This window comes from Chenopodium quinoa, unplaced genomic scaffold (genome assembly GCF_001683475.1).
Source record: "Chenopodium quinoa cultivar QQ74 unplaced genomic scaffold, ASM168347v1, whole genome shotgun sequence".
Lineage (NCBI taxonomy): Eukaryota > Viridiplantae > Streptophyta > Magnoliopsida > Caryophyllales > Amaranthaceae > Chenopodium > Chenopodium quinoa.
Window position 1 is genome coordinate 4,939,766 of NW_018744593.1, and position 15,795 is coordinate 4,955,560.

At 35.0% G+C, this 15,795-nt stretch overlaps 1 protein-coding gene across 1 annotated transcript; it reads left to right on the forward strand.

Annotated features, from left to right (window-relative positions):
• Nucleotides 1-5,431: 5,431 nt before the first annotated feature.
• Nucleotides 5,432-5,812, forward strand: LOC110699857. Its single transcript, XM_021877368.1, has one exon. It carries the CDS (start codon nt 5,432-5,434, stop codon nt 5,810-5,812), a length of 381 nt encoding a protein of 126 aa, XP_021733060.1.
• Nucleotides 5,813-15,795: the final 9,983 nt, after the last annotated feature.

Consider the following 15,795-nt stretch of genomic DNA (forward strand, 5'->3'; position numbering starts at 1 on the left):
GCAATTAGCAAGGAAAAAAACTTCCCATAATATATAATTTCATGCGGGAATTAAACAAACAAACACTAAGAATAAACTTAGAGTACTCCGTATATATTTACTATGGAAAGAGTATTGTAAATTTATAATTGTACAATAAGTGAATAAGTATACAAAGTACGAGAATATTTGGGATCAAAAATAGTTGGCCAAAATGACGGCTAATAAACTGGATCGGATAGAGAGTGTACATTTGATCAGATGACATTTCGTTCTTTCCCATATTCTTTTCTTGATTTGTGTGAGAATTTAAGTTAAGCTTCGAATTCGATGCTCTAGTATATCACTTTTCACTACCATTTCTATGAGAAAAAGTAGAAGATACTTGTATTTAAATCCATTGAAATTATTGCATGGCTATATTTTGCTTGAAATTCGGCAATCTTACCCACTTCCCTAAACTAATAATAATTTTAGAAAAATGTTATACATAACCCTTAGGCTTATATATAAGCATTAAATACAATCTTAAAAATTGTTTAAATTTAAAAAATTATGACAAAAACACACTAATTATACTGATTTACGCGTGTTTTTATCATAAATTCTGAATATTATACCATTTTAAGAGTGTATTTAATGCTTCTGTGTAGCTCTAAGGGCTATATACATATAAACTTTATAATAATGTCTAAATGGAAAAATTTACTTGGTCACTAATAAGATTATCAATTATTTTTCAAGGGCAAAAGTTCCTTTTTAAAGACTAGAGCTAGAGTTAATTATAATCGACCCTTTACACTTTAGACATGACATACCGTCTATTCGTCTAAAGTACTCCCCCATCAGTCAATATAATTATTTAGGCCATCAATATTGTACGAAGTAATAATATATACAACAATTACAATAGCTAGCATTGTTGATTTTTAGTATAAATCATAAAATTGGTGTCCTATCAACCCAAAATTGCCGAAAATAAACAGCTTAGAAACTAATTGTTTGAAACTGAAAATCAATCCGAAATTGAACCAAACATATCAGTATAATATTGATTTGTATAAACTCATACTTGATATTGGATTGACCATTGGGGACTTGACTTTATATCAAACTAAATGGAATGCATTTTAATCCAATACTGACCTGACCCCTTTTAAAGTCAACACTGTCTTGTCTTGATGAAACTCATCTAAAATCGGCCCTTTCAAACCATCCATGACCCATTTAACTCGAAACATTTACAACTTGCTATCCTTTTAGCTACTAACCACACATTATAAGTTCTTAACTAGTTATAAGAATAGTATAGTATAATGAGACTATCTACTATGAGTAATTGATATGCTTAAGTAATTGATAGTTATCTACTCCCCTTCTCTAGCTATATCCCTCTTGTAAACCTTTATTAAGAGACTAGAGATCTTCCTCTAGCTACCGTGCAAGCGTGTGCATGGCCAACACAGGCTCGACTTGGGTGAGAGCATATGGTACGATGCATGCTTTCACGGGTGTAGGTGTGGGTGTGATTGTGTCGTAATCTTCACTTATATCCTCATTAATTTGCCCATTATTACTGTATGACTATAAGTTGATTTGTTGATTGATAGGCCTTATTTTTAGTTAAGGGGATTAGGGGAAGATATTCAACTTTAGGATAGTGATAATTCACGATCATATCATGACCCGGTTAAGATTAATTCGTTTTAATAGCTACTACTAGTTATCATTCCAATATCGATCGAGTACAATTCATCTTTAGGTTTTTATTTAACTAAAATATGGTACGAGAAAATAAAAGATTTCATGCACCTAAACCATAGGGAAAATTCAAAGTGCTGGGCCAGGTCCACTATGCTAAACAATAAACACACGGAAGCCCAGTATAAGTGGGTTTGTGGCCTGATTGGCCTCATTACACATGTCCATTGCTCCCAATAATACCAAAATTAGTTTTGATAAGCTTGTGAATTATTTGGGCAGCTCGCGTTGTAAGATTTCTTTCAAATGTTGTTTGTTAAAACCATCTCCATATGTATTTGCATAATATTAACGGCTATTTCACCAAATATCACTAAATATTTTAATAATTCACCAAATGTCATCAACCTTTTCAAAATTCACCAAATGCCACTGACAAACAGTGCATTGACACCTCGTGCCATTAATGAGGTCTACATGTTAGTTATCCGTTACTGCAAAATTACCATTTTGCCCTTTAATGTATTTAATGGCGCCATAAAGCACATTCACTCTCTGATTTGACCTATTCAATTAAAAAAAAAATTCCATCTTCTCTTATTGTTCTTCCTCAACCTCTCCCCTGTTCTTCGAGGTTTCACCATCATTCAAACGTTCAAATCTATGAACAAGGAAGAAGCGTACTGTAACAGCTGAACGACCTGCGCAACAAGATTCAAGCTTTAGCTGTTGTTGAATCTGGGCGAACCAAAAAGCAGTCACAAGTAGTGGAAGAAGTAGAAGGAAATCGCGAGTGGTGAAATTTTTTTTGAGGCCTTGGAGATAGCACGCAAGGTAATAATCTCTCTATCGATCTTCATTTCGCGTACTGATTCCAATTTGTTTTTGCAAAAATTGAGTTAGGGTTAGGGTTTTCTCAAATGATCAGTTTAATGTGCTTATTTGACTTGACCTTTGTGAATTATTGTTAAAAATCATGTTAAAAAACCTCATTTGTCGGTATGAATTTGGCAATGTGTGTATTGGTATGTTAGGGTTTGTGTTTTTCACAATATTTGAGTCCTTGAAATGAAATTTTGCAAGTTGATCAGGATATTTGGTTTGGTATGTGTTTGTTGATATGAATGATGTGTGTTGATGTTCAGTAAAGTCATATGTCATTTGTTGTTGATAGGATGAGTAAAGTGTGGCTTGATGTCCATTACAATGATTAGGGCTTTGATGTATTGGTTGAGGATACTAACATAACTAGTCTGATGGACTTGTATGAGTTCATGCTTGAGGATTCTGTCAAGCAAAATGTGATCCTCCCTAAGTAGTTTAGTTTGTTTGTACTGCCACCTAGAACTAATAGAAAGTTGGAGTTATGTGGGGATAGTCATATGCTGAACATGTGGGAGTGGAATGAGGGGGAAATAATAGAAGTATTCTTAGAGGAAAAGGAAAGTCCTAGTTTGGTGTTTAAGGATGCTGAAGCAAGTTGGAAAAAAAGGGTTAAGGCAATGGCTGAGAAGGCTAGAGTTGATCGAGAAAAGGCCTAGAGGATGGTTGAAGAAGAGGATGCTGAGAGGGAGCTTATGGAACAACAACGTTTTAAAGTTGAAGTTGAGGTTCCTATTGTTAACGCTGATGACTCAAATGTTGAGTATGTAAGAGTGTTTCACACTCCAGTAGCTGATGAGGTTTTCCCTAGGGCATCTCAGCTTGAGCCTGAACAAAGTACTCAGCCCTCAACTCCACCTAAACACTCTCAACCAACTTCTCCTATGAACCAGCCCAAAACCACATGTTCTAGGGAGAAAATGACACCTAGGAAAAGGAAAGGCACACCAAAAAAAGGCCAACTCAAAGATCCCAACCTTCTCATCAACCACAAACATCCCAACCTTCTCCTCAACCACAAACATCCCAACCTTCTGCTGAACCAACACCAGTCTCACCACCAGTTTCTCCTCAACCCCAAACAACACCAATTTCATCTCAACCCCAACCTCCCCCATCTACATCAGCTACATGTACTTCATCTCCTACTACACCTAAAAAGGGAGCTAGATCAAGACTTAAGGGATTTAGGTCAAAAAAGAGTGCTGCAAAAAAGGTTAATGCTAAGGGGCAAGGTGTTACTTTAAGGAGATCAGAAAGAAATAGAAATGGGAACAGAGCACCTACTGTTGATTTAAATGAGGAGAGGTCTGATGAGTCTGGTAGTGATGGTGATAGTGAAGATGATGATTACATACAATCTGGCAGTGTAGAAGATGATGATGAGGCAGAAATTGGTGACTTCATAGAGGATGAGACAGAAATAAATTTACTTCATGATGACATTCCTGACAAGCAATTTGAGGATTACCTTGATGGCAGTTCAACCATGGATAAGACCTATAAGAATGGTAAAATTTGTAGCTATCAAGAGTTTGGATCCATCAGATTAAAGCCATGGTTGATATTTGGAGACAGATAATCATTTCTTGATGTGTTCAAAGACTATTGTATAAAGGAAGGATTTGGTGTTTATGTTGACAAACAAGGTTAGTTGTGCAATTAAGACTTTGACAGGGGAGCATAGAAGTTGTGGTAGGATGGAGATAAACCCAGTAGTAAGTTTTAAGTGGCTGTGTAGACATCTGCAATCAGACATTCAAGCCAATCTTGACATTCCAGTTGAGTCTTTATAGAGACTCTGTATGGAAAGGTTTAGGGTTCAAGTCAAGAAAAGGTTGTTTTACAAGGTTAAGGCAATGTGCAAGGAGATCATTCATGGTGGTTTTAGAGAGGCATACTCACTATTGCCTAGGTATGCTGAAATGGTGAAAGAGACTAACCTAGGTAGTTATGCTCTTGTGACATGGGGTGAACCTAATGCAAATGAGCCTCCAAGATTCAAGGCTTGTTTTTTTTTCTTTTACTGCCCAAGTTAGGGGATTCTTGAGAGGCTGTAGACCTATTATTGGCATTGATGGAGCCCACCTAAGTGGACATTTCAAGGGAATCTTGTTAACTGCAGTTGGGATTGATGGGGACAATGAGATTTTTCTCATTGCCTATGGAGTGGTTGGTTCTGAGAGCATTGACAGCTGGGGTTATTTTCTAAGGAATTTGAAATGCCTTTTTGAGAGGATGCAAGAGAGATGATAGGACCTTCATCTCTGACAGAATGAAGGTAAGCCACCTGGAAACTAGTTTATTACATGTGATTTACTGTTTTGTTTTTTCAAATCTCAGCCATTAAACTATTTTCTTTGCAGGTGTTGACACAGCAATTCATGAAACATTCCCCAGAGAAACTATAAGAGTATGTTGCCAGCACTTGTACATTAACTGCAAGACCAATGGATTCAGTGGTCCAGCCTTTCAAAAAAGCTTTTCTAGATAGCAGCTGATGCATACAATGAGTATGTATTCAATAAAGCAATGCAGAAGATACACGAGTACAATACTAAGGCTGTTGAATACTTAAAGAGCTGCACTGAGATCTGGTCAAGACATAAGTTTGATCCTGCACACTGTTGTGATCATAACACAACAAATTTTGTAGAATCTTTCAACTTATACACAAAGCCCTACAGAGATCTACCTGTTCTGAAACTACATGAAGGTATTCACTGCCACCCATTAAATGTTGTAACTACTTGCATTAACGCAAGTGCCCTACATTATTTTGTTTTACAATTTTTGTGCATGCTATTTTGTAGCTATAAGGCAGTGAGGCATGAAGTGGATTGGCTCAAGGTTTGACAAAGCTATAAGCATGGGGGATATGGAGCTGCCTGAATATGCAGCCAAGATTCTGCAAACAAGATCAGATGAGTCTAGGTTATGCTATGCAACCCCATGTGGTGGTGATGAGTTTGAGGTGAGAGACCAACATGTGCATTTTCCCATCAAGCTGAACACTGGCACTTGTGGTTGTGGGAAGTGGCAACATTTAGGAATCCCATGCAAGCATGTACTAAGGGTGATTTACCACCAGAGGCTACAACCGGCAGTCTTTGTATCCCCTTGTTTCAAAGGGAAGGCATACAAGCTAACTTATGAAGAGCATATGCATCCAATGCCTGACCCAAGTCAATGGCCATCATTGAACCTGCCTAACATACTAGCACCACTGGTGAAAAGATTTGCAGGATGACCAAAAAAGCAAAGAAGAAGAGGGCCAAATGTAGCAAGTCAACAGTTAAGTGTAGCTTATGCAATGAGTTGGGGCACAACATGTTGACTTGTGCATCAAGGAAAAAAAGCGTTGCAACTGAAGCAAGCACATCAAACACCTCCTCTAAACCCAACAAGAAAACAAAGAGAGCAGCATGAATGAACAACCACTCAGTTTTTTAATAACAGCCAGTTTATCCATGTATTTTTTGAACATTAACAGAGTGTAGTGTGTGCTGTGTTGTCTAGTTTTTTTGACATATCCTTGTAATTTAAATAGGAAGCAAATTTTTGGGCACATGATTTGAACAGGAAGCTATTATATACTATGCTTAAATGAAAGTGTATTTAAATGCACATATGATTCAATTTCCTTCTTTATTAAATTTCATTGCAATTACAATAGTTCACTTCATCATTACAATCACAACTATTACACACATCAGTACCCCTAATTTCATAATACAATTGAGAACTTTTTGCTGATGCTTGATTTTCTTCTTTAATTGTTTCAATTCTTCATGCAAATTGCTTTGTCCTGAGCCATCCCTTACATAACATCTTCCCTTGCTCTGACCTTCTTCATTCATCTGAACTTTGCACCATTTGAAGCTATTACATGAATCACACTTATAATACAACCTTTGTGGATTAGATGTTGACTCCGAGCTTCTAATTGCATATTTTCTACCACCATTTCAAAATTTGTTTAGAACCTTGACCTATACATACTCATGTTTTGAGGAGGATGTGTTTGATATCAAGCTCATGATTATGCAAATAGGTCGGCTATGTGTGTTTTAGTGTACTATTTATACAACAAATTGGGTGCAACGACTAGATTTGCCCAAAAAATTCAAAAAAGGTCAAACAAACTAGCCGTTACAATGAGTATGTTTAGAGGTATATTGTGTAAAAATTTACAAAAGTGATGGCATTTGGTGAAATATTTAAATTGCTTAGTTGCATTTCATAAAATAAAAATTGCAATAACAGATAACTAACGTGTAGACCTCATTAATGGCACGAGGTGTCAATGCACTATTTGTCAGTGGCATTAGGTGAATTTTGAAAAGATTGATGGCATTTGGTGAATTATTAAAGTGCTTAGTGGCATTTGGTGAAATATTTGTAAATATATTACTGGATAATGTCAAAATTAAAGCATTAAGATGAAAATAAAGTAGATGGAGTTGTAAACACAAATTTTAAGTTTGTAAAATAAAGAGTCAAAATAAATGCAATAAATGTAATTTTTATTAATCTAACAATTTTGAGTAAAATCTCTAATATAATCCACCGATTCGATCTCCACGCCATGAAGTCGTTTGATGACTCGATCTGATGTTGTCGAAACTCTGGCTTAAATTCCTTAATGGATTATTTGATTGTTATCTTGTTTACTACTCTACGACTCTCTATATAAAGAGAGTTGTTTCTAGGGTTTAAGGAGGCTGAGATGGAACAAGTCACAAAGACCTCACTTCCTCCCTACTACCAATTATTGTAGGTAAAATCGGAATACATCGATAAGACCCCGGTAAATTAAGCCCTTTAGAGAGAGGAATCAAGAGATCTACGAGAGTTGTATCCCGCAAATTATCAATAAAAACATTGTTTCTGTATATTTTTCTACCTCTTTATTTACATATTGTAGGTTTAAATATCTATGGTTTACATGAGTACCTAATAACTTACCTAATCACACTACATACTGTAGATTGTATATATCAATTTGAATTTACTGATAATGAACATCATCCATTTTTCTATTGTTGCTGAATTACAATAGGACTTGACATCATTATTTTTACAGATAAAACACATCTAGAGCCGAACTAATCAAAGAACGAACAATTCACCTATGAACATATTATGTTAAATTTTATAAATATGAATATATTATGCTTGATATCTGAACATGCTATATGCAATGTTTCTTACGAATTGTTCATTCTTTGATTTATGTATTAAGCCTTTTTAAATTTATAATTATGAACATATTATGCTAGATATCTGAACATGTTATATATTTCTTATGAACATTTGAATTAGATCGATATCTTATATTTGAACATTAGTTAATTTGGTGTAAGGAATTATGAACCACAATTTATTTATAAGGGTTTGTCTAATTCGAGAAAATACTAAGGGATTTGTTGAGGTAAATATTGCTCTTTACCAACAAGTTAAATGCTCTATCTTGTTCTAGAATATTAGGGGGCTACCCCTCGAGTTACCGGTTTCAAATATTGATAACCTTGCTAACGTAAAACAAACAAACAAGGAAACTTTCCCAAAAGAAGTAAAACAAGTTAGATTGCTCAAAGAAACGAGTAGCTAAACATATGACAAAAGATACAAATGCACTCCATTTATGAAGGGATAGAGTCAGGTTTACAATTACACAAGTTGAAGGAGAGGTTACCTCCATGGTTATACAATTGGAAAAGACGAATGATCTTCAATAAATGGTAGATGATAAACTACACTATCGCTTTGCTACTAAACCAAGGGAAAACTACGAAAGCTTAAAAGAAATGAAATGCTTGTTGTTGAGTTGTTTGTTGATGCCTTCTTTCAGTCCTTGCAATTCTATTTATAAGAAAAATGGAGCGGTTATGGCTGACTCCCATAACTATTGTACGGTTATGCTTCTTGGCGCCAACTCTATTTTGAAAATTAAAATCATCTATTAGCCTTGTAATCCGGTGTATATATAATTGGGCCTTATTATGATATCAGCCCAATAGCTATTATGTTCTAATCAAACTAGCCTAAAGACCCTTCACTAGCTCTAGGATTTTTCCACTTATTCAGAGTCAAGAAAGTCAATTAAAAGTCAAAAATCTGATTTTTAGGTGTAACAAATGCCCCCTAATTTGGGTGGTTGATGGCGTTTGAAACCAACCAAATTATGACTCTTTAAACATAAATATAAAGCATTGTGTATGTCTAACTCTACAAATACCAAACACAGAATATAAACATTACTTAATATTTATAGAAGTAGAATAATTACAAAATTAGAGCATTTCAAAACTCATAAGTTTTGTATTGTGTATGCTCTTTAAAACAGGACTTAAGGCTAAATATATACATCGATATACTTATTGAGATGCCTTCTAGTATCCAAGATCATCAGGGAGCATCGCTACACGATTCTGCAATTCGGGATCATCAACATAACCCTCAAATTCATCATCGCTAGGCTCTGTAAGTAGCCAATTGATACTGTGGTGCTCAAAGATAGATTCATACCATAATTGATAGGCACACTTACACCAATTTCCATAGGAAATTGGAAGCAAGGACTATCCCTTACCCCAAAACGTACTATGAAGAATGATCGCTCTGATCTTTCTGGCCCATCCCATGCAAACCAACGCGACGTTCGCCCTGTCTTCTTTCTCGTCTAGGTGAGGAAGTATGAAATTTCTCAAAAGATCAAAATTGGCACCCACATGAAAAGCGATAAGCCTAGCAGGTCCATCTTCATCTTCCAAAATGGCGGGTATATCCCCCCATCGCTTCCTGATCCTCTTGTTGAGGCGATTTCTCTTTCTATTCCTGTAAATTCTCTTCCATTTGGAGTGCCTATCCATAGCCAAATGGTGGTTCGACACTCATTTGGGTATTAATAGATCCATGGAGTGCATTGTCAACATAAAACATGCTAACTCCGTAAACTTCCCATTAGGCCCAATGTGTAGCATTTGAATGGGATGCAAAAGATCTTCCATGGTAAATTCAAAATTCAATTTTAAGAGAGTGGTTGAAAAACTCTAACATATTGAATTTTTAGAGAGAGAAAGCAAGAGAGAGAGAAACAAAACTGACTTAATGAAGAAGGAAGATTTTGAGTGAAGTGACTACTCATTTTTATAATCACTTTTACGTCACTCCCTTGACGGTTAAAATCCTCTATTACTTCAAGTCATCATGGGGAAACCACGTAACTCTTCAACTTCTTGAAATTAGTTTATCCAAAAATCACATTAAGGGGTGTGAATTTGGAACTAAACCGTCACGGATTTTGTATAGTAAATCCCAATTTCAAGTTGATAATTTTACTGATCATTTAATTTTTATTGGGAAATTAGAAGTGTCTTTTCACTTAAATGTCAATAAATACGGTTGTCTGTCACTTGGTAAGTCGTGAAAATAATTATAATTACAACCATATATTTCAATTTTTTAGAAAATTAAAAATATATTTGTGTGGGTATAATCACAATAATCTAATTGTATCGCTTAATCAAAGAACAATTTATTTACAATTTATATTGATCATAAAATTTGAACAAGCCCAAGATCAGACATAAACAGAAGTTAAAATCTTCAAAAAGTCAAGACATGATAAAAAAAACATGCTTAAGTACTTAGTTTTAAAAGAACTAAGAACATGTAACAAATCATGTTTGAGTACTTAACTCTTTGGCCAAAAGTTAGTTCAATTGGACAAAAGAAATTAAACCAAGCAAACCCTAGCCTTTGATCAATCTGAAGTATGATTGGGGCTTCTAGGACACTTGTGTGCTGGTTCATACATATCGGAGGACAAATCGGAGCTGTCTCCTTGTTCAATTATCATCATCCTTCCCAAGCTTCTTGATGGAGACTTCTTAGCCCTTCTTTGTCGCCTCTTCCTTGAAGGCTCACCTTAAGCCCTCCTGCGCTTGTGGCTTTTCTTCCTCCTCATTGGCTCATTTCCTAACGCTAAATCAGGGTTAAAGCAAAACATGCATTTCCAAACACAGCTTGGCGATGAAATTAAACTCAACATCTTTTGCCTTTTTGGCATCCTTCTCCATAGCATCCCACTTTTCCAAAGCTAGCACCTTTAGCTCTTGGATGTCCTCCTTCCATCAAAACTTCTCTTTCTCAAGGAATCCTATTGATAGTTCATCTATATCTAGATCAACTTTTACTATCTTTCCCTTGGGATGAGACTCAACTATGCTATAAGTTGGACTCTCCATAACTTAGGTGAAAGAAGGAATTTTAGGAAGATTTTGAAGTAAATTTTCAGACAAAAGATCTTTGTGAAGAGAGAAGATACACCTTGCGTGCTTTGTGTAAAAGTGATTTAATAATCTCAACCTATATTTATAAGTTGTCATAAATGCTCTAATCACTTTTAAACTATATAATTTTCGGAAATTACCTATCAATTACCCTATAAAAGCTATCAACAATATTATCTGATAAGCTTTGTCGAAGGGTAATTTAGTAATTCCTTACTTTCATCGCTGGATTTCCAATTAATAAATTGAGCCCTAAAACACTACGTTTAAGGTTGTGAAACTCAATTTTAATTAGGAATTGTCTGCCAAACCACTCGGATTGTTTTGTATCTGAACAAAATCAAACGACATAATTTAACTAACTCTCCAACGCTTGGAAAAAAACCATAAAAACCTTCGAAGAGTCCTTCACCCAACCTCATCACCAATTCACTCTCTAATCTTCAAACTTTTAACCTTCTATTCTTCGAACTTTGTGAAGTACAAAATGACTTCTCTTCCTTAGAAAAAAGTGCTCAAATCATTTATGGTAAAAGATTATTCAATTGAGGCTCATGAATTGTGGGAATTGATAAGAAAATACCCTCAGAACATCATATCTGACTTCCTATGGCATATCTCATCTTCAACCACTAAAGAAGGTGTTTTGAAAGGCACTGCCTCTATAGGCTAGCGTTTCACTTTGACCTTTCATCTTCATATGCTCTACGAGATTTACAAAAGGAAATTCAGCCCAAATTAACCAAGTGTTTTCTTGGTAAAGGTGCGCCTTGCCTTGCTGTATTCAATGAATTGCATCCAAACAACAATTGGGTTTTAAACAAGAATCCAATTAAAGGTTGGGTACAAAACCTGACAGTCAGGGGTTGGTTTATGTGACTTTCCAAGTTCCACTCCTCATGAGAGAAGAAGAGAATTTTTGGCTTCCTCAGACTGGCAACATATGGAAAAATTCCATTTAACGAATCACTGACATGTGCCCTTATATCGCTCTGGGACCCCGTGTTAAATTGTTATCATCCTGCGCCAAGGTTGCATGACTGTTACCCTTGCTGATATGGCTTTCTTTACTGGTTTATCACCTTATGATGATAAAGGTTAGCAAATCAGAGTGTTTAGCCTAATTAAAGGCGCTGGACCCTTATATAACAAAAGTCATAACCTTTTAAAGCAAACGCTGGCGACGTCCAAAAGCAACAAAATTGGCTTTAATGCCTATATTTCATACTTTGCGTCGTCATCATATTCTACCAAAGTATCGTAGAAGGAAGAGGTACTTTTTATTTTATTCGCTCTTACTCGTTTGATGATGTGCAAGTCAGGTGGCATCTCTGCGCTATTATTGCTACTTGCAGTGAACATTTCCTATAGCAAGTCTTTTGTAGCACTAGGTCCAATCTTACTAGGATAATTATACAGATGTCTGTTTAGATGTAGGGAAGCTCTTAACGGAGGTTAGAGCTTAGAGAATATAGGTGGACCTCTATGGTTCGTCACCTGTTAGGGTCATCTCTACACTATTCTATGCATGGAGAAAATCAAGGAAGAGGTAAAGAACGAGATGGCAGCTGATTAAAAAGCTTTGTATGCGTCAAAACTTACTTTAAAAGTGGATTGTTGTTCATATGCAGAAATATGCTTCAACTATTTTGACCTCCAAATAGTTCCTAAACCTAATCTCGTTATGCATTGTCTGTTGGAGTTAGACCCTTTTCCGGTTAGTTGGTACATTATGAGATAGAAGGACAATATGGATCCTAACAATATATTGGTTTTTGATGCAACTCCAAAATGGCTTAAAACAGTAGGTATGAGGGAAACCTTTGAGAAGGATTCCTTATTCTGGTGTTTTGTGTTAACTTCTAGGGATTTGCCTACAGGAGAGCCAGAACACTTTGGTTTTGAAGCCTACAATCCTAAAATGGTAGCCAGAAAATTTGGTTTATGTCAATATCTCGTTATCCCCTTGATCACCACATGTAACGTTCCTTGGGATCTTCGTCCAAAATTTTATGAAGAAGATGTTTGGAAGAGTGACTCCCTTACATAGCCTAAAGTCGTCTTGCATCCCAGGAAGTTAAGAAATATGGTTTCTTTGAGTTACCTTGAATGGTGGTATCATAGACCACTTCAAGCTCATGTTGTTGAAGATGTCAAGGCACACTTTGCTGTGAGTGTTGGCGATTATAAAGGTATGAATCCCTCTAAATGTTTACTTCACTTGCTTCTTATCCTCCACTCACAATCTACTTTTCAGGCAAGAAGAAGACTATTGTATCTTCAATCAAGATGAAAGGCAAATATGCTTATCAACAAATTGATCGCTCAACTGAGATTGCTGCAGAGTTCAATTATGAACCCACGGCCATAGAGGATTCATACAAGAGTATCATTCATTCCCACTATGATAGAGTTGGATTGAGAATGTAATACTCTGTATATTTATAATATTTTTATATTTATAATTTATTTATTTTATTTATTTTTATAAATTAAAATGATTCATTCATTTTTAAAAGAAATTAATTATTAAAATATTATGTAAGTGTGCATAAAATAACATGGGTCATTTGATTGAGGCAATAAAAGTGTTTTGAATTGGGTCTTCTTTGTTTTAATAGTTGGATCAACTTGTTAGGGAATTGAGGGCACTTAAAAACCCAACAAGTTGGCTCCAAAGGAAGAAGTCAAGAGGGAGTAGGATTTAGTAATGACAGTTTTGTAATTATGAATTTTTGTTTTAAAAGGGGAGCATAAATACTTCAAGACCTCAAGATTTTTCACTCTAAATTCATAATTGTCAGATTTCACAAAAATTCCAAGGTTTTCTCTTTATTTTCTCTCTCCTTTCCCCCCCCCCTTTTTCCTCTCTTTTTCTTCTTCTTTTTTCCTCTACTCTCTCTCTCCCTCTTCTCCTCCCCTCACGTCGGCAAACACCGGCGCCACCACCACCACCGACGGCAGCAGCAGCAGCCGACAGCCTGCTGGCCACCTTTTTCTTCTCTCTCTCCTTTGTTTTTCGGTTGTTTTGGTATTATTATAAAAAAAAAAAACTCTTTTCTCTTCCTACTTTAATTCTATTGTTTTTATTAATTTAAAGCATGATTTTGATTATGTTTTGGTATTGATTTTGGGTATTTGATGTTGTTAAATTATTTATATAATTTTCAGATTTTTATTCAATCAAAAACCCCAATTACAAACCCTAGAATTTGGGAATTTAATTTTGATGGTTAGGGTTTGATCCTAGGTTGATGTTGTTGTTTAATTAATTGTTTAAACATGTTTTTAATGAGTTTAAAGCCCTCAAATTAATGCTGAAATTTATTTACACACTACTTTTTAATTATTGAGTTAGGGTTTGATTACCCATAAAGGAAAAAAGGTTTTAATGATTTAATATGATTTCTAGTCTATTAGTGATGTTTTATATTAAATTAGTATGTTGAAATTTTATTTAAGTCATAAAATTTAAGTCTTTTTGAAAGGATTTGAAGTACCACTTAAAGAAAATATTTTATGGCTTTTATGTCATTAAATTGGGTTGATTAGTAAGGTTTAAAGTGTATTATAGTTTCTGGAAATTTGTGAGAATAGTAGATTAATTATAGTTATGTATTCTTATTTGTAGGAAGCTTCAAGCTAGGTGATTTCTAGCGAGCGTGGCCGAGTTTAGGCATTATTCAAGGTACGTATGTACATATGTGCACAAGAATATTTGTGTATGCGTAGTATCATGCTAGGATTGTAAAGTATGATTTAAGTGATGAATTAGTAGCATGTTTGGTTGATTATATGCCTGGAATTGATGTTGGTTGAGCATGAATTGCTATGCAAGCATGTGAATATATTATTTGAGGCATGATACAAGTTGAGTTTGTATGAGTCATGAAAGTATGTTTTATTTTCAAGTATCAAGAAAGCATGTAATTAATAAGCATAGCTTATATATGAGTTAAAGAGCTGAAGTTAGAATTATTATCATGATTCATGAATTTATTTCTCACCCATTTTTTATTGGTGTTGAGTCAAGGAGTTAGTTTATTTATTTACTCACTCAAGTAAGTTGAGTTTGAGTCAAGGATGTTTAGTAGTGCATCTTATGCACGAAGGTAATAATCGTGCAATTTTGTGTACAAAACTAGGCAAGGAACCTTAATTAAAATAAATAGTATGTGCTCACTAATTAATTCAAGAATGAATTGGAAATTTGTGTTGATTGTTATTATGTTTGTTCTTGATTGATTGATTGGAGTCATCACATGTTAAATTGATAAATCACGTAAAGTGTAAGAGGATACGCACCAAAACTCTTATAACGTATATACCTTGAATATGAACATATGGGGGATATTATGGGATTTATATTTAACCATAGCTTCTACACGGGTACAAGACGCTTTACTTTCTTTTATTATTAAGGCGCTGGAATTCCGTCACCAAGTGTGACATAGTAGGTGCCAATTGGGGTAGCTCCCTGATTGGAAGCTCAATATTTAAATGGGCTATTTTCAAGGAAGGAAACCCGTTTGATGCGTAATCCAAAATTATTATCAATAATGATATTGCTAGTTATGAGTCAAAGGTAAATTGATTTGTGATTATGTGGGGAGCATGTTTTAATTATTATTCTTATTTTGATGCTAGGATATTCATGTTAGTGTGGTGCATATGTACTCAGCTTTGCTGATTCGTACTTTTGTGTTTGTGTTTGGCTTTCCTTTGGACTGACCCTACTATGACCCATTTATATGATGAGTAGAGGGTTGAATAAAGACGAAGTAACAGGTGCTTGAAGCATGAAGAGCTTGATGGGATAGAGTGCAGAGAGTTACTTGTTATGTTTCTTAGTTTTAATGTTTTTGAATTATTGGCTATTGTTTATGGACTAAATTATTATGTTTGTTTTTAATTGGTTTTTAAGAAGGGCCATATG